The sequence below is a fragment of the Rhinopithecus roxellana genome, chromosome 2 (assembly GCF_007565055.1).
Source record: "Rhinopithecus roxellana isolate Shanxi Qingling chromosome 2, ASM756505v1, whole genome shotgun sequence".
Lineage (NCBI taxonomy): Eukaryota > Metazoa > Chordata > Mammalia > Primates > Cercopithecidae > Rhinopithecus > Rhinopithecus roxellana.
Window position 1 is genome coordinate 143,283,231 of NC_044550.1, and position 19,804 is coordinate 143,303,034.

At 45.8% G+C, this 19,804-nt stretch overlaps 1 protein-coding gene and 1 pseudogene across 2 annotated transcripts in view; one reads left to right on the forward strand and one right to left on the reverse strand.

Moving 5' to 3' along the window:
* PDS5A (PDS5 cohesin associated factor A) overlaps positions 1-14,915 on the reverse strand; it is a 171,977-nt gene extending 157,062 nt beyond the window's left edge. The window contains exons 1-2 of one of the 2 annotated variants that reach the window (XM_010384559.2): positions 14,393-14,915; positions 13,366-13,543 (exon numbers count right to left, since the gene is read on the reverse strand). In XM_010384559.2, coding sequence (XP_010382861.1) covers positions 13,366-13,503 — 138 coding nt within the window. In that variant the 5' untranslated portion in view covers positions 13,504-13,543; positions 14,393-14,915. Of the gene's footprint in view, positions 1-13,365; positions 13,544-14,184; positions 14,291-14,392 lie in introns of those variants that run through there. The other variant, XM_010384566.2, reaches the window with a different exon arrangement.
* Positions 14,916-19,369: 4,454 nt separating this feature from the next.
* LOC115892759 lies at positions 19,370-19,564 on the forward strand (annotated as a pseudogene).
* The last annotated feature ends 240 nt before the right edge of the window (positions 19,565-19,804 follow it).

A 19,804-nucleotide genomic window follows, 5' to 3' on the forward strand; every position in this document is an offset into this window, starting at 1 on the left:
TTTGACTGCAAATTAAAAGTAGGGAGGTTGGGCACAGAGGATCATGCCTGTAAACCTAGCACTTTGGGAGGCCGAGGCGAGTAGATCACAAGGTCATGAGGTCAAGGCCATCCTGGCCAACATAGTGAAACTCCGTCTCTACTAAAAACACAAAAATTAGCTGTGTGTGGTGTCGCGAGCCTGTAATCCCAGCTACTCGGGAGGCTGAGGCACGAAGATCGCTTGAACCCAGGAGGCGGAGGTTACAGTGAACACACCACTGCACTCCAGTCTGGCAACAGAGCGAGACTGTCTGGCGGGGAGCAGGGAAATTAACCAGAGGTCATGGCACATGCCTGTAGTCCCAGCTACTATGGAGGCAGAGGCAGGAGAATCACTTGAACCTGGGAAGTGGAGGTTGCAGTGAGCCAAGACTGCACCACTGCGCTGCAGCCTGGGCGACAGAGGAAAACTCCATCTCAAAAAAACAAAAAAAATAATAAAAATGGGAGGCCGAGGCAGTCGGATCACCTGAGGTCAGGAGTTCGAGACTAGCCTGGCTAACACAGTGACACTCCATCTGTACTAAAATAAAAAAATTAGCTGCATGGTGGCAGGCGCATATAATCCCAGCTACTCAGGAGGCTGACGCAGGAGAATCGCTTGAACCTGGAAGGCGGAGGTTGCAGGAAGCTGAGATTGCGCCACTGCACTTCAGCCTGGGCAACAATAGCCAGACTCCGTCTCAAAAAAAAAAAAAAATTGGCTGCGCATGGTGGCCTGTAACCCGAGTCACTCTCAAAATAATAATAATAATAAAGCAAGGATTACATTTATCAGTGGAAATAAAAGGTCGGCTGGGCACAGTGGCTCATGCCTGTAATCTCAACACTTTGGGAGGCTGAGGTAGGTAGAATGCTTGAGCCCAGGAGTTCAAGACCAGACCGGGAAACATGGCAAAACTCTGTTTCTTCAAAACCTACAGAAATTAGCCCAGCGTAGTGGTGCATGCTTGTGGTCTCAACTACTGGGGAGGCTGAGGTAGGAGGATCACCTGAGCCTATGGAGAACCAGGCTGCAGCAGTGAGCCATGATCACACCACTGCACTCCAGCCTAGGTACCAGAGTGGGATTCTGTCTCAAAAAGCAGGGGGTGGGACGGAGTGTCAACAAATATATATATAAATTGATAAACAGAACACAAAGAAATTAGCTTTTTTTCTTTTCCCCGGGACCGACTCTCACTCTATCGCCAGGCTACAGTGCAGTGGTGCAATCTTGGCTCACTGTAACCTCTGCCTGCCAAGTTCAAGCCATTCTCCTACCTCAGCCTGAAATGAGCTATTTATAAAAATTGATTAACATAAAGAATTCAAATTTAAGTAACTAACAAACATGGTACTTCATATACTTTTCATGGGACAGAAAGAACTGCAAAGAAATCCTGTAAAGGATACTGGTAAAGCAGATCTGAATTTAGATTGTGTTTACAATAGGGTAGTACAAACAACCTTATGGATGCTAGAGGAAATCCAGGTTTTGACTGTAGAAGACAGAAATATGGAATGGAGGAAGCTCAGAAGTACTCTGTGCTGGAGGTTCAACTGGAGTAACATGGTTGACAGGCTGATTAAATTAAGTTATATAAATAAGGGGGATGTATTTCCCAGCCCTATATACTGAAAAGGCCTGAAGAAATTATATCCTAATAGCAACGCAAGCCAGACTCAGTGGCTTATGCCTATAATCCCATCACTTTCGGAGGCTGAGGTGGGAGAATCGCTTGAGGCCAGAAGTTCAAGACCAGCCTGATCAACGTAGAGTGACTCCCGAAGCTACAAAAAATTTAAAAATTACATGGTGGGGTTTTGCGGCTGTAGTCGCATCTACTCCAGAGGCTGAGACAAGAGGATCACTTGAACCCGGGAGGTGTAGTGAGCCGAGATCATGCCACTGCACTCCAGCCTGGGCTACACAGCAAGACTCCATCTCAAAAAATAATAAAATATGGCCTGGTGTGGTGGCTCACGCCTATAATCTCAGCACTTTGGGAGGCCGAGGTGGGCAGATTACCTGAGGTCAGGAGTTCGAGACCAGGCTGGCCAACATGGTGAAACATAAAAAATTAGCTGGGCATGGTGGCACATCCCTGTAATCTCAGCTACTCGGGAGGCTGAGGGAGGAGAATCACCTGAACCTGGGAGACGGAGATTGCAGTGAGCTGAGATCGCGCCACTGCACTCCAGCCTGGGCGACAGCAAAACTGTCTCAAAAAAAAAAAAAAACAATAATAATAATAAAATAAAAATTTGAAAGTACACATGGTTAGTATACTTTGACTTGTCACAAGAACTCCTGTGGTAGACTAATGATGGCTACAAATGTTCTTTCCTGCTTCCATTGAGAGGTAAGGCCCATCTTTTTTCTCCCCTTGAACGTGGGCTGGGCTGTGACAATGGTACTTTCTTTTAACCAACAGAGTAAGGTAGAGGTGACAAATGCCATTTCTGGACCAATTTCTGGCAACCTCCTCTATGGTGTCTTGGAACCCCTGGCCCAACTACTCTACTAGAAAGACTATGTGGAAAACCCTAAGACTACATCTTAGAGAAAAGAACCCAGCTGAGTCCAGCCTTTCAGTTGTTCCCACTAAGGTATCAAGTGTTTAAGTAAAGCCACTGTGGATCCTCTGGACCAATCTAGTCACTAGTTGAATACCAATGAGTAAGCCCAGTAGCCATGTGTAGCAGACGCAAGACAAACCCTGCCTGAATTCCTGATCCACAAAACTGTGAGATAATAAGTTGCTCACAATAGCTAAAAAGTGGAAACAATTCAAGTGTTCATTGACAGAGAAACAAAATGTGATACACACATACAATGGAATATTATTCAGCTTTAAAAGAGAAGTAATAACACATGCTAAAATATGGATGAACCTTAAAGGTACATGCTAAGTGAAATAAGCCAATCACGAAACGACAGATGTTGTGTGATTTCAATTATTTGAGAGTAAGGCAATCGCTTCTGAGCCTTTTGGCTAAGATCAAGTGGAGAGTAAGTCAAAGTCATCTAGACAAAAAGCAGAATGGTTGTTGCCAGGAGCTGGGGAAGGGAAAAACGAGGAGTCAGGGTTTAGTGGGTAGAGTTCCAGTTGGGGAAGATAGAAAATTCTGGAGATGAATGGTGGTGATGGTTTCACAACAATGTGAATGTACCTAATGCCAAAGAACTATACACTTAAAAAAGATTAAAATGATAAATTTTATGTTACGGATATTTTATCATGAAAATTTTGAAATATCTTTTAAAAAGCCTGTTACACAGCAACAGATATCCAGAACAATTATACACAAACAGAAGTCTGAAATAAGAACTATACTGCACTAATTCTCCCTTCACAAATGTATATTGGCTATTATAGGATATGATTTTAAGAAGTCTTGCCTCTCCATTTAATTTTTAATGTTCTGAGCAGAATCTTCTACATTAATAGAAATATTAAAACATATGAACAGAATTTAGAGTTAAAAATTATATACTTAATCACATGCAAAATTATCACACTGTGTGGCAATGAGGGATAAATAAAAATTATTCATGGAAGTAAAAACAATTACAACCAAATCAGTACTTCTGGGGTCCTCCTGGAGGAAAGCAAAGGGAAAGAATTATGGCCTTCCTGCCCTTAATCTATTCATTACCTCTAACAAGGTTTGTGAGGAAAAGGGGATGCCCTAAGTTAAAATCAATTCCACTATATCCTAATTCCTACTAAACCATGAAATAGGCCAGATGAGAATGGTTGATACAGGAAGAAAGATTAGAGATAAGATTAGAGATTAGAGATAAGGAAAATATACCTGTTAAGAAAAAATGGGGATACTTTCACAAAACCCTATTTAATTTTTCTAATTCTTAGCATCAAGATAGTAGGTATTTTTATTTGTTTCTGTAACAAAATAATATAGCAGACCAGGGTAGCTGTATTAATGTCTGGAGCACTGCTCTCTGAGATCAGATAATTAAGAGATGAATATAAGAAACAAATTTCAGGCCAGACACGGTGGCTCATGCCTGTAATCTCAGTGCTTTGGGAGGCCAAGCTGGGTGGATCACTTGAGGTCAGGAGTTCAAGACCAGCCTGGTCAACATGGTGAAACCCTGTCTCTACTAAAAATACAAAAAACTGGCTGGGCACGGTGCGGACACCTGTAATCCCAGCTACTCGGGAGGCTGAGGCAAGAGAATTGCTCGAACCTGGGAGGTGGAGGTTGCAGTGAGCTGAGATTGCGCCACTGCACTCCAGCCTGGGAAACAAGAGTGAAATTCTGTTTCAAAAAATAAAGAAAAAAAAAAAAAACCAATTTCAGGCTAGGTGCGGTGGCTCACACCTGTAATCGTAGCACTTTGGGAGGTCTAGGCGGGTGAATCACTAGAGGTCAGGAGCTCGAGACCAGCCTGGCCAACATGATGAAACTCTGCCTCTACCAAAACATAAAAAATTAGGTGGATGTGGTGGCACGCACCTGTAATCCCAGCTACTCAGAAGGCTGAGGCAGGAGAATTGCTTGCACCTGGGAGGCACAGGTTGCAGAGAGCCAAGATCTTGCCACTGTACTCCACCCTGGGCGACAGAGAGATTCCGTCTCAAAATAAAAAAAAAGAAAGAAAGAAAGAAAGAAAAGAAAAGAAACAAAACAAATTTCACTCTATCCATCCCACCATTTAAAAATCAAGAAATGCCAGGCGCGGTGGCTTACGAGCAAGACACCATCTCAGAAAAATAAGTAAATAAAATAAAAATAAAAAGGCCAGGCATAGTGGCTCTCTCCTGTAATCACAGAACTTTGGGAGGCCAAGGCAGGCGGATCATGAGGTCAGGAGTTCGAGATCAGCCTGGCCAACATGATGAAACCCCACCTCTACTAAAAATACAAAAGTAAGGTGGGTGTGATGGCAGGCACCTGTAGTCCCAGCTACTCAGGAGACTGAGCTGAGATCGCACCACTGCACTCCAGCCTGGCAACAGACCGAGAGACTCTGTCTCAAAAAAAAAAAAAAAAAAAAAAACATCAATAATTATCACGGCCCTCCCACCTCCAAAGTAGCAAGCAAGAAAGAAACAACAAAGTATGTGTGCAGCAAATAGCTCTGTAGCAATCCATGACATAAGATATACTACATAACTAACTTAATTCCATTAAGCCCTTTATGGAATTTGCACAGCTACTTATAAGTGTATTTTATTTTTAAAATTTTTATTGTAAATGAGGTTTTGCCATATTGCCCAAGCTGGTCTCAAACTCCTGAGCTCAAGTGATCTGCCCATTTCAGCCTCCCAAAGTGCTGGAAATACAGGTATAAGCCAGGACATCAGACCTGTAAGTGTATTTTAAATGTTACTTATCAGATGTGAACCCTGCATTAGTTTCAGAACCCACAACTATATGGGAGGATGGCTATTTGTGATTATCATTTTTTTTTATTTTTTTACTATTTATTTATTTATTTTTTTTTTTTTGAGATGGAGTTTCACTCTTGTTGCCCAGGCTGGAGTGCAATCGTGCTTAGATTACTTAATTATAGTATGAATTTTTAAAAAAATCACTTGTTCAGTATATGCTTTTTCTTCTTTTCCTTGTGACCGTGTTCCCCAGGCTGGAGCGCAGTGGCGTGATCTCGGCTCACTGCAACCTCTGCCTCCTGGGTTCAAGCAATTCTCCTGCCTCAGCCTCCTGAGTAGCTGCAATTACAGGCATGCGCCACCACACCCGGCTAATTTTGTATTTTTAGTAGAGACAGGGTTTCTCCATGTTGGTCAGGCTGGCCTCAAACTCCTGACCTCAAGTGATCCTCCTGCCTCAGCATCCCAAAGTGCTGGGATTACAGGCATAAGCCACAGTGCCCAGCTATTTGTGATTCTTAATGTAACAATGATACTAAACTATTGGCCATCCTTCCACACAGCTAACTTTAGTATGGTTTTAAAATTTGTCAATTAATATATAATTGTAACTTATCTAAGTAGCAGAAGTTAATGACACTTTTCAGCTTTATGTGACTAGAGTTGTTCACAACCTCTCAAATAGTTTCTTCAGCTGAAAAATTAGAAGAGAAATACATAATCTCTAAACCACCTGTTGACTCCAAAATTCTAAGTACTGTACCTATGTTACTATCTCTAAGACACAAACTCCTTGGTTTGAAAAGTCCTGGCTGGGCGCGGTGGCTCATGCCTGTAATCCCAGCACTTTGAGAGGTCGAGGAGGGCAGATCACCTGAGGTCACGAGTTCGAGACCAGCCTGACCAGTATGGTAAAACCCTGTCACTACTAAAAATACAAAGTTAGCCGGCATGGTGGTGGGCGCCAATAATCCCAGCTACTCAGGAGGCTGAGGCAGGAGAATCACTTGAACCCAGGAAGCAGAGGTTGCAGTGAGCCGAGATCACACCATTGCACTCCAGCCTGGGCAACAAGAGCAAAACTTGGTTTAAAAAAAAAAAAAAGTTCTTAGTTGCAATTTGAAATTTTTTCAAATTATCCTTTACTTTAAAAAATAAAAACATTTATCTAATCCAATATTAATACAAAATGTTCATTCACTCACTTAACAAATATTTGTTCAGCACCCAACTATGTGCCAGGCATTAAGCTTGGCACTGAGAGGAATCAAAAACAGACATGGTATCTTTATTAATAAGGTTTGCAGAGAAACTGGAGAGAGAAACCAAATAAATGTATGGATAAATGCAATATGAAGGAGTTAAAGAGTAGAATCATTTTTTTCTTTTTCTTGAGATGGCATCTCACCCTGTCGCCCAGGCTATAATGCAGTGGTGTGATCTCAGCTCACTGCAACCTCCGCCTCCCGGGTTCAAGCGATTCTCCTGCCCTAGCCTCCCAAGTAGATGGGAGGCACACACAGGCATGTGCCACTACGCCCAGCTAATTTTTGTATTTTTAGTAGAGATGGGGTTTTACTATGTTGGTCAGGCTGTTCTCGAACTCTTGACCTCATGATCCGCCCACCTCGGCCTCCCAAAGTGCTGGGATTACAGGCGCGAGTCACCGCGCCCAGCCTGTGATGTAGAATCTTAAAGGCTTCCCTTAAGAAGTAACAAATGAGTGACAAATGATCTTATGGGCTATTTAATGTGAGGAATCTGTCTAGACAGAAATAAACAAGGCATGTTCAGGGAACTGACCGAAGACCAGTGTGGCCTGACATAATAAAAATTGGTAAAGTAGTGCCCGGGAAACAGGAATGAAAAGTTCTAGTATACAAAAGCATATCTTAGCTATTTCAAAGACATACTCTAAAATTTATTGTCAATGAAGCTTCAAAGCTTCACAATCGTTTCTCTCAAATGTTTTACTAAAAAAAAAAAGCTGTCCTTTTTATCCCTACAAAAGACCAAACTAACTCTCATTGATTCTCTTCACATTTCACTGCAATGTCTTCAACTACATGATAAAAATCACAACTTTTTAGTTCTACTTAGTTTAGATTCCTTAAAAGACAGCAACTATATAAGAACCAAGGTAAATATGGCGTTATTGCCCCATCTCTGTCACTAAACTGACCTGTGACTGATTTTGGTAAAAGTTACTTGGATACTTTGGCCTAACTTTTATTATCTGTGAAGTAAGGGGAGGTCCCAGAATTTCCTTTAAGATCCTTCTAATTCTAAAATTATGGTTCCACTGTAAAACTGCTTGTTCCTTTTTTTTTTGAGATAGGGTCTCACTCAGTCACCCAGGCTGGAGTGCAGTGGTAGGATCATGGTTCACCGCAGCCCCGACCTTCCTGGGATCAAGTGATCCTCCTACCTCACCCTCCTGAGTAGCTATGACCACATTTGCATGCCACCATGTCCAGCTAATTTTTGTATTTTTTGTAGAGACAGGGTTTTACCATGTTGCCCAGGCCTATCTCAAATTCCTGGGCTCAAGCATTCCTCCCACCTTGACCTCCTAAAGTGCTGGGATTACAGGCATGAGCCACCACACCCAGCCTTGCTCCATTCTTGAAAACTGATGAGAACAGGACCAAACACCGCTGAATTCCTTTGACCGAGATTGTACTTGCCTTTAAGATGTTTTATTTTTTCTTTTGCGGGTGGGGGGGGGGGCAGGGTTTTGAGATGGAGTCTCACTCTGTCGCCCAGGCTGGAGTGCAGTGGCGCCATGGTGGCTTACTGCAAGCTCCGCCTCCTGGGTTCATGCCATTCTCCTGCCTCAACCTCCCGAGTAGCTGGGACTACAGGCCCCGCCACCACGCTTGGGTAGTTTTTTTGTATTTTTAGTAGAGATGGGGTTTCACCTGTGTTAGCCAGGATGGTCTTGATCTCCTGACCTCATGATCCGCCCGCCTCGGCCTCCCAAAGTGCTGGGATTACAGGCGTGAGCCACTGCACCGGGCCTGCCTTTAAGATCTTTTTTTTTTTTTTTTTTTTTTTTTTTTTTTTTTTTTTTTTTTTTTGAGGCGGAGTCTCGCTCTGTCGCCCGGACTGGAGTGCAGTGGCCAGATCTCAGCTCACTGCAAGCTCCGCCTCCCGGGTTTACGCCATTCTCCTGCCTCAGCCTCCCGAGTAGCTGGGACTACAGGCGCCCGCCACCTCGCCCGGCTAGTTTTTGTATTTTTAGTAGAGACGGGGTTTCACCGTGTTAGCCAGGATGGTCTCGATCTCCTGACCTCGTGATCCGCCCGTCTCGGCCTCCCAAAGTGCTGGGATTACAGGCTTGAGCCACCGCGCCCGGCCTAAGATCTTTTTTAAAGAGACAGAGTCTCACTCTGTCACCTAAGCTAAAGTGCAGTGGCACGATAATGGCTCACCGCAACCTCTGCCTCCTATGTTTAAGTGATTCTCATGCCTCAGCCACAGGAGTAGCTGAGATTACAGAGGTATGCCACCACACCTGGCTAATTTTTCTATTTTTAGGAGAGATGGGGTTTCACCATGTTGGCCAGGCTGGTCTCGAACTCCTGAGATAAAGCAATCCACCTGCCTTGGCCTCCCAAAGCGCTAGGATTACAAGCAAGAGCCCCTGCATCCGGGCTTAAGCTCTTTGTATTTGTATAGCATTTCAACACTATTGCTATGCTATAATAATAAAAAACTCCCAAATTTATAAAATTACCAATAACTAAGGTTCTAATAAAAAACTAACAAAATTTCAAAAATAAGTATTGTTAAAAATCTACATTTCCAATGAGGCATGACACTTTAAACAGGGAACCCGAATAAGCACAAAGTCAAAATAGAAAGGAAGGCAGAAGAAATACAAAATCAAAATAATTTTTCAGAAAATCAAAATTTTGGCAGTAGGACATTGAAGTTGGTTGATATGAATGTCGATTTTAACTTCCAAAAGAACTAGTAACAAATGTATAATCTAACTTGATACTCATTCTCCACTGATATATGTCCATTTATAGTTAACAGCACTTCTGATAATCTATTTTCAAACAGAAAATGTATGTAAGTAGTCATAACTTCCCCACTATACCTTTAAAAAAATTGAGACAGGGTCTCACTATGTTGCCCAGGTCTGAACCTCCTGTGCTCAAATGATCCTCCTGCCTTGGCCCTCAAAGTGCTGGGATTACAGGCATGAGTCCCTGCACCCAGCCACAACTTTCCTTTTTTTTCCACCGTTTAAGTAATTTTTATTAAAGCAGGAATTTTATCATCCAAATTACATTTCCTTGCTCAGTTATCAATTCTGTTACTTAAAACAGAAATGACATTTTGAGCTATTCCACAGTAAAGAATTACAAAATTAAAGAAAGGAATACTTTGAATTTTTGTACTTTGCTGAAAATTATTGTTCCCAGGATCTATAAAACATTAATTTGTTTTCATATTTTATTATTTTTTTGTGGGTTTTTTTTAAATCAATAAGCAATCTAGGACTAATATTATGTTTGCTAGACCTGGCATTTGCTTGGAAAGGAAACTTCAAAGTTTCTTTTTGTGGTCCCTGATCAGTTTTAAACAGTAGGAACACCGATGGCACTGTTAACTGCTTTCTGGGTAGCCTCTTTAGCTTGGTGGGCTTGTAATACAGCTAGCTTCAACAACCTTAGAACCAAGTGACTCTGGAGACTCAGACGGAGTCTTGCTCTGTCGCCCAGGCTCAAGTGCTGTGGCGTGATCTCGGCTCACCGCAAGCTCCGCCTCCTGAGTTCACACCATTCTCTTGCCTCAGACTCCCAAGTAGCCGGGACTACAGGCACCCACCACCACACCCAGCTAATTTTTTGTTATTTTTAGTAGAGACGGGGTTTCACCATGTTAGTCAGGACGGTCTCAACCTCCTGACCTCGTGATCCACCTGCCTCAGCCTCCCAAAGTGCTGGGACTACAGGTGTGAGCCACTGCGCCCGGCCAAGCATATGAAGAAGTTCTGAGTTATCAATCTCCAACAACATGCCAGTGATTTTACCAGCAAAAGTAGGGTACATGGCTTGAATAACAGGAAACAGCTGTTCACCCAACATTTGCTTTTGCTCTTGAGGGGCAGATGCCAACATGGAAGCAGTCAAAGGTTCCTGACCTTGTACATGAACAGCAACCTATTGCATTGTAACTTGTGGCTGTGCATTAAGATGTTGCTGAGGACTGCAAACTCCCGCAGCGTATTTATACTGTGGAACGGTGCGGACAGCAGGAGTAGCTGCAGCAGATACCAGAGTGTTAATATTTATGTGAACAATCTTGATAATGGTATTGATGATGAACGTCTCCAGAAAGAGTTTCTCCATTTGGTACAATCATTAGTGCAAAGGCTATGATGGAGGGTGGTCGCAGCAAAGGGTTTGGTTTTCTGTTTCCCCTTCCCGGAAGAAGCCACTAAAGCAGTTACAGAAATGAACGGTAGAACTGGGGCCACAAAAACCACTGTATGTAGATTTAGCTCAGAGCCAAGAAGAGTGCCAGGCTCATTTCACTAATCAGTATATGCAGAGAATGGCCAAGTGTACGAGCTGTGCCCAACCATGTCATCAGCCCCTACCAGACAGCACCTGGTTACTTCATGGCAGCTATTCCACACTCAGAACTGTGCTGCATACTCTCGTCCTAGCCAAATTGCTCTACTAAGACCAAGTCCTCGCTGGACTGCTCAGGGTGCCACACTTCATCCATTCCAATATGCCTGGTGCTATCCGCCCAGCTGCTCCTAGACCACCACTTAGTACTATGAGACCAGCTTCTTCACAGGTTCTACGAGTCATGTCAACAGAGCGTGTTGCTAACACATCAACTTTCCATTTTTTAACCAAAATTATCCAACACTAGAATTCAAGGTTTCAATATTCTTAATTTGAAAACTTAATGTTAAAGATCCATAAATTGTTTAAGTTTTATATTTCATAATTTATCATTCCCAAAACAGTATAACTTTTAGAAGCATCAATCAAGCACCTCAATTCATATATAATCTTTAGTATCAAGATTTGTTTTATTTATTTTATTTTACTTTTTTTGAGACAGAGTTTCACTCTTGTTGCCCAGGCTGGAGTGCAATGGCGCAATCTCTGCTCACCAAAACTTCTGCCTCCCGATTCAAGTGATTCTCCTGCCTCAGCCTCCCAGTAGCTACGATTACAGGCATGTGCCACCACGCCCGGCTAATTTTGTATTTTTAGTAGAACTCCAGACCTCAGGTGATCCACTTGCCTCAGCCTCCCAAAGTGCTGGGATTGCAGGCGTGAGCCACTGCCCTGGGCCCAAGATTTGTTTTAATGAAAGGGGCCGAGAGCAGTGGCTTACACCTGTAATCCGAGCATATTGGGAGGCTGATGTGGGCAGATCATTCGAAGTCAGGAGTTGGAGACCAAAGTGACCAACACAGTGAAATCCCATCTCTACTAAAAATACAAAAATTAGTTGGGCGTGGGATTGGGCGCCTGTAATCCCAGCTACTCGGGAGGCTGAGGCAGGAGAATTGCTTCAACTCAGGAAGTGCAGGTTGCAGTGGGCCGAGATGGCACCACTGCACTTCAGCCTGGGTGACAGAGCAAGACTCTGTCTCAAAAAAAAAAAAAAAAAAAAAATTAGCCAGGTGTGGTGGCGCATGCTGGTAGTCCCAGCTACCTGGGAGGCTGAGGCAGAACAGCTTGAACCTGGGAAGTGGAGGTTGCAGTGAGCTGAGATCACACCACTGCACATAGATTTGTTTTAATGAAAGAAACTGTTGTCTTATTCCTTCCAAAAAGGCAACAAATTGCACAACCAAATTAGAGTTTGAAAACTAAGCCACACGAATATTTTAAATACTGTACTAATTAAAATGTAACATTAGGTACATTTACTGGGCTCCAAGAGCAAGAGGCCAAGCTCATTCCCTAAAATACATTTCGCCAAGTCGCCCAAGATGGAAACATTGTCAACAATGTTGCTTGCCTCACCTCCCACCAATTCTGATTTTAACTCTGAAAAGTTGTTAAATCACTTCCTAGTCACTATTACCAATGCCACAGCCTTACCTGAAGATTTCAACGTCTTTCACCTAGACTACTGTTCATAGTTTCCTAGCCGGACTCACTGCCTCTGGTGTTTCCCTACTCCAATCTAGCACCAATTGTGACAATCAAAATGTCTCCAGCATTGCCAAACATCTCCTGGAGGTCAAAGTTGCCCTGACTCAGAACCACTGCTTCAAGCTGATCCTACAAGAAGAGTATCACTTATTTGGTAAGATTCTGGCCACAATCTATGTCAGTGGAACAGAAACCAAAAAAAACTTATAAACGTGAGGCTGAAATTTAAAACCTTAACCTTAGGGCTGCCATGCTTAAACGAAATTAGCTGACACCTCATAAAAAGAGCCATAATACTCTTAAACTCCTTTGAACTATGTATAGACTTAAATCATCTTACTTTAAGCCTGAATTATGAAAAGTGTACCTTCTGTCAAAGTTTAACCACAATATATACATATTTAAGCTTCTGGACACTAGAAAATCATGCGAATTTTTAGAAAGGACTTTGCACTTCAAACAGTCCTCCTCAGAAGTTGAAAATAGGAAACTTCTTGGGCAAATTACTGCCTACACGTAAGTGTGCAAGACACTCTGAACAGTATTCTCATTAAATACCTCCAGAAAAAAACTCTAAAAACACAAATTCTTACGTTTGAAAACCAGGAAGTTTTTGAAAAATCACGCTTTTTAAATTTCCCACAATGGTTATGTCCTTAACAAAGCTTACTCAAAGATAACTTATCTGAGATACAACAGTACCTTTCACAGGGCGTAAGAGATCTAAAAAACTTGGAACTCTAAAGGCCAGAACGAGCAGGGTAGCAATATGACAGGAGAAAGCGCCTCCTACCAAAGACATCTGAAGAGCGAACAATCCGTCCAGACGCTTACCTTCAGGCGTTTGATCATCTCGTCAGTGGTGATCTTGTCGGTGATCTCTTTTACCCCCGGAGGGTAAGCGATCTTCCCGTCGGCACTCACTACGCCACAGAGGGCAGTGGCAGGCTTGGGCTGCGCCGTGAAGTCCATCCTGGGGGACAACTTTTGGTTCACAGTCCTCTACCGGCCTCTATCGGTCAGAAAACCAAAGTTCAGCGGGAAAGGGGCGACTTTGTAACCTCTTTTTTCATTTCAAATCTCTCTAATCTGGAAAAGGCCCTTTCTCCCCGGAGGCCGGGGACCCGGCAGCGGCCTCGCCACCCGCTCTTTCCCAGGGCTCGAACCCCGCCGGCCCCACCAGCCCCAGCCCAGCCAGCCCCAGGCTCACAGGGCTCCTCGGCACCAGCAGCCGCGGCCGCGGGAGGCGCCGAACAGCGTCAGGAGTTTCCCATTCCGCCTTTCACAATGAAATCCAGCCCCGAGCACCAAGGTCCGAAGTTTGGCAGCCTCAGGAGGCCGGCAAGGACGCCAAGGCCCCCGCTCGGCCGTGGGGAAGCGCCCAGTCCCGCCCGGCCAGTCCCCCCCGGGAAAGCAGACGCGAGGCCTATAAGGCTCGGCTTAGGCCGCAAAACTAGGGACCCAGCGGACCCACGCGCAGCGGCGGCTCCCGGGAACAAAACGCCCTTGCCCAGCCGAGCCTCGGACCTGGGGTAGTGCCCCGCCGCACTGCCGCCCCTCCCCTGTTCCGCTCCCTCACCCCCGCGGGAGGGGAAAACAAGCCGCCCTCCACCCCGAGCCCCACGCCAGGAAGCGGCTGACGCGGCTCCGCACTTCACATTTTGTTCCTTCAACTTCGGCTGAGGGACCCCAGCTGCTTCTCTGGCCCCCGGCCGCTTGGCGCCTCCGGCACCGCCAAGGCCTTTCCGGCACCCCCGGGCGGCCCCACCGGGCCTCGGACCCGCGGCCCCCCCTCCGGTCTCCTCTTCCGTCCCCTCCCTCCAGCAGCCTAGGGCGGGAGCCGAGCCACCGCCGCCTTTACCTCCTCCTCATGCGGGCGGAAGGTGCATCGAGCGCCCGGGCCTCTGTCAGGTGGTTGCGCCGCCGCCCCTCGTCGGGCTGCACACAAAGCGGCTCCGCGGGTCCCGCCGCCGCCGCCGCCCGCCCGCCCGGGAGCGGCGCTGGGGCTGGCGGTGCCGAGGAGGAGCAGCCGCTGCGGGGGGAGACGCGGGGCGAGTGAGCGCTGGGCGGGGAGACAGTGCCGCTCTCCGTCTGGCCGAGGAAGAGCAGCCTCGAAGGCTCCTCCGGGAACGTGTGCGCGTGGGTCCGCCCGGGACCCCCGCAGCCCGCCCGCACGCACCTCGCGCCGGCCCGGACCGCCGACTCGGACCCGGACGCCCCTCGCAGCGGCGCGCGCCCGGCCGTCCGTGCCCCGGGAGCCGGCCCTCGCGCACACACCGGCCGGTCACGCGAGCGGCGCGAGAGCACGCGAGAGCAGCGCGCGCTCCTCGCTCCCTCCCCTTCCTCTGCCGGCCGTGCATCCGCCTCCCTCGGGCCCGAGGCGGCCGCGCGCAGGGCGGACAGCGCCGCCACCCGGTTGGCGCCAATACCTGCCGCGCGGGACGCCTCCGGGAGGACCCGACCGGAGAGGGCGAGAGGAGGAGGAGCCCGGGTGGCGGGAAGCTAGCCCAGGTTCCCGCGGCCCTGCGAAGGCACGCAGGGCAAACAGCGCTTTATTTTTCGCAGCGGCGATGACCTGGTGACTTTGGGGGGTCATTCTGAGGGACATAGACGGAACTGGTTGGGAGTAGTTAATTGCTCGGTGAAAATGAACTGATTTCCTCCTCAGGGAAAGGAGGATCTGCAAAGTCAAGGAAAGTTGTGCAACGGGGCACAGCGTGAGCGGCTCACTGTCGGGTCTTCTGACAGCCACCCGAGTTGCCCACCGTCCTTAGATTTCTGAAGTTAATATTTTGAAAGCTGCAAAACATGAAAATAGCATTGGGTCGAGTCGTTCTCAAGGTATGGTCTTTGGGCCACCAGGCCTCACAATCACTTTGGGTACTGGCTGGAAACATAGGTTTCCAACTCCAAACATAAAAAAGCGAGGATCTCTGAGAGTGGAACCCAGAAATAAGCATTTATTAATTAGGTGGGTGATTCTTGTCAAAAAGGAAGAACTCGTTTTTTTTTAATGTTTTAAACGTACCAAGCATTAACGTTTTCTGTCATCCAAAGGAAAACAACTATCAGGTAAAAAAAAGTGCACGCAGCAGTGTTTGAGCATTTTAATGTATGTGAAATGAACGCAAGAGCGTTCTATTTAAAAAAATACCTATTTAAAAACAAATCAAGAGCATACACAAAATTTCTGAAGAGGAAGTTGAAAGAAGGATACAATAATATGAAATCGCATTCAGCTCTTGAAACTAACCACTACCATAGTTTAAAATGATATTCGTTTGTTTATTCAAATTATTCTTGATGGATATCCATTGGTCTATTTTTTCCCACATCCTTTAATGTCAACTTAAAAATAGTAAAGGTACTGCAGCTCACTGACTTGTTTTTGACGTACTACACGAGAGAGCAGTCATTGCGAGTCTGACACTCCAGTTGCTGATTTGCTAGAACTCTGCCCAAAAGTCAGTGGTTTGTTCTTGGGCATTTACAGTACCAGGCAGAATCCATTTAAAATTGTCTTCATCCCAACTATTAAGTGGACCAAAAGCTGCTCTCTTTTTAGGCTCTCCCGGTCACTTTTGATATTTCTTTTTTTTTTTTTTTTTTTGAGACGGAGTCTTGCTGTGTCGCCCAGGCTGGAGTGCAATGGTGCGATCTCAGCTCACTGCAAGCTCTGCCTGCCGGGTTCACACCATTCTCCTGCCTCAGCCTCCCGAGTAGCTGGGACTACAGGCACCCACCACCACGCCAAGCTAATTTTATTTTTTTGTATTTTTAGTAGAGACAGGTTTTCACTGTGTTAGCCAGAATGGTCTTGATCTTCTGACCTCATGATCTGCCCGCCTCAGCCTCCCAAAGTGCTGGGATTACAGGCATGAGCCACTGCGCCCAGCCAACTTTTGATATTTTTTTCTGTGTTACATTTAATTAAACAGCAATGATTTTATCTTTCATTCTCCTCAGTAGCTTGCCCATTATTCAATGGAGTTTTATATGTGTACATAGATTTTATTTTTTTTATTATTTTATTATTTTTTGAGACGAAGTCTTACTCTGTCGCCCAGGCTGCATGGCAGTGGCACAGTCTCGGCTCACTACAGCATCTGCCTCCCAGGTTCAAGCGATTCTTGTGACTCAAGCCCACAAGTAGCTGGGGCTACGGGTGTGCGCCACCATACCAGGCTAATTTTTATTTTATTTTACTTTATTTTTGAGACAGTCTCCCTCTATCGCCCAGACTGGAGTGTGGTGGTGTGATCCTGGCTCATTACAACCTCTGCCTTCTGGGTTCAAGCAATTCTCCTGCCTCACCCTCCCAAGTAGCTGAGATTACAGGCGCCAGCCACTATGCTTGGATAATTTTTGTATTTTTAGTAGACACAGGGTTTCACCATGTTGGTCAGGCTGGTCTCAAACTCCTGACCTCAGGTAATCTGCCCGCCTCAGCCTCCCAAAGTGCTGGGATTACAGGCGTGAGCCACCGCGCCTGGCCTTACTGGTTGATTTTGTTTCTTTCCTTTTTTTTTGACATAGAGTCTCACTCTATCACCAGGTTTGAGTGCAGTAGTGCGATCTTGGTTCACTGCACCTCTCTGCCTCCCAGGTTTGAGAGATTCATCTGCCTCAGCCTCCCAAGTAGCTGGGACTACAGGCACACACCACCACGCCCAGCTTATTTTTATATTTTTAGTAGAGATGGGGTTTCACCATATTGGCCAGATTGATCTCGAACTCCTGACCTCATGATCCAGCCACCTCGGCCCCTCAAAGTCCTGGGATTACAGGTGTGAGCCCCTGTGCCTGGCCTATTTTTTTTTTTTGAGATGAAGTCTTGCTCTATTGCCCAGGCTGTAGTGCAGTGGTGCAGTCTGGGCACACTGCACCCTATTCCTCCTGGGTTCAAGCAAATCTCCTGCCCCAGCCTCCTAATTATCTGGGACTACAGGCATGTGCCACCACGCCCAGCTAATTTTTGTATTTTTAGTAGAGATGGGGTTTTACCATGTTGGCCAGACTGGTCTCCAACTCTTGACCCTAGGTGATCCACCCGCCTTGGGCTTCCAAAGTGCTGGAATTACAGGCGTGAGCCACTGCACCCAACCTCCACCAAGCTTTTCTTCCCCCCTTAGTGCCCAAAACAATGCTTATATTGTAGGCCTCTTTAAATAATTGTTTCACAAATGAAGGCCTGTCCTCCTGGTGGACCTTAATTTGTTTGGGGAGAAATAGACCAAAATAAAAATAATACATGTATATGAAAATAAAGTAGGGAAGAGCTGGGCACGGTGACTCGCACCTGTGATCCCAGCACTTTGGGAGGGGGAGGCAGGCAGACTATTTGAGGTCATGAGTTTCAGACCAGCCTGGCCGACATGGTAAAACCCCATCTCTATTAAAAACACAAAAAAATTAGACTCAGTGGCTCAGATGCAGTGGCTCAGAACTGTAATCCCAGCACTTTGGGAAGCCGAGGAGGGTGGATCACCTGAGGTGAGGAGTTCCAGACCAGCCTGACCAACATGGTGAAACCCTGTCTCTACCAAAAATACAAAAATTAGCCAGGCACGCTGGCACATATCTGTAATCCCAGCTACTAGGGAGGCTGAGGCAGGAGAATCGCTTGAACCGGGGAGATGGAGGTTGCAGTGAGCTGGGAAAGCACCACTGCACTCCAGCCTGGGCGACAGAGTGAGACTCCCGGGAGTGAGAGAGAGTATAGATCGCATATAGCCTTTTAGACCTCTGGTAGAACTGTGGCTATCCTCTGATTCAGATGGGAAACTAATGGTCTGTTTTAAGCAAAGAGGTGATATGATGTATGTCCTGAGTTAGGCAACGTTGAACAAACCACTTAATCCTTCTGTGCCTCATTTTCTTCATCTGTAAAACAAGGATAATAATAGTATCTTCCTCAGATGATCATCATGAGGAATAAATATGTTAATTTTTTTTTCTCTGTTGCCCAGGCTGGAGTGCAGTGCTGTAATCTTGGCTCATCGCAACCTCTGCCACCCAGGTTCAAGAGATTCTCTTGCCTCAGCTTCCCTAGTAGCTGGGATTACAGGCACGCGCCACCACACCCAGCTATTTTTTGTATTTTTAGTGGAGATGGGATTTCACCAGGTTGGCCAGGCTGCTCTTGAACTCCTGACCTCAGGTGATCCACCCACCTCAGCCTCCCAAAGTGCTACGATTACAGGTGTAAGCCACTGCGCCTGGCCATAAGTTAATGTTTGTAAAGTGCCTAGAATAGTAACTCACATATGCTAAGCTCTACATAATTTTTTTTCATAAAATAAAAAAAAAAATCATTATAGCTGCTGGGTTGAAAATAGCAGTAGATATGCAAATGTGGAAGAAGGGTAGCCCGGTAGGTGTAAGACAACTATAAAAATCCCAAGGAAAAATGGTAACAAGAACCATTTCTGCTGGGCGCGGTGGCTCAAGCCTGTAATCCCAGCACTTTGGGAGGCCGAGACGGGCGGATCACGAGGTCAGGGGATTGAGACCATCCTGGCTAACATGGTGAAACCCCGTCTCTACTAAAAAATACAAAAAACTAGCGGGGCGTGGTGGCGGGTGCCTGTAATCCCAGCTAGTCGGGAGGCTGAGGCAAGAGAATGGCGTAAACCCGGGAGGCGGAGCTTGCAGTGAGCTGAGATAGTACCACTGCACTCCAGCCTGGGCGACAGAGCAAGACTCTGTCTCAAAAAAAAAAAAAAAAAAAAAAGAACCATTTCTTAGAATGATATAGCTAATAGAAGTAATGGCAGTAGAGGTGGTAAAAAGGGGCAGAAGAAGAAGAGACAAGAAATCAGGGATGACAGCAGGTGCCATGTCCAGCCGCGAAGGTGGCAAGAAGAAGCCCCTGAAACAGCCCAAGGAGCAGGCCACAGAGATGGACAAGGAAGAGAATGCTTTCAAGCAGAAACAAAAAGAGGAGCAAAAGAAACTCAAGGAGCTAAAAGCGAAGGCGGCGGGGAAGGGGCCCCTGGCCACAGGTGGAATTAAGAAATCTGGCAAAAAGTAAGCTGTTCCTTGTGCCTGAGGAAATGATGACCCTTTATTTCATCAGTATTTAAACATCAGTATTCCCTGCCATAACATCTTTTGCCACCGATAGTTGGAATTAAGTGTTGTTTTGGAACTGTTGTACATTTAAGAATAAACTTCTGTTAAAAAAAAAGAAAAAAAGAAGAAGAAGAAAATAAAGAAATCAAAGATGACTCAAAAGTTTTCAGCCTGAGTAACTAGAACCACTATCAAGATA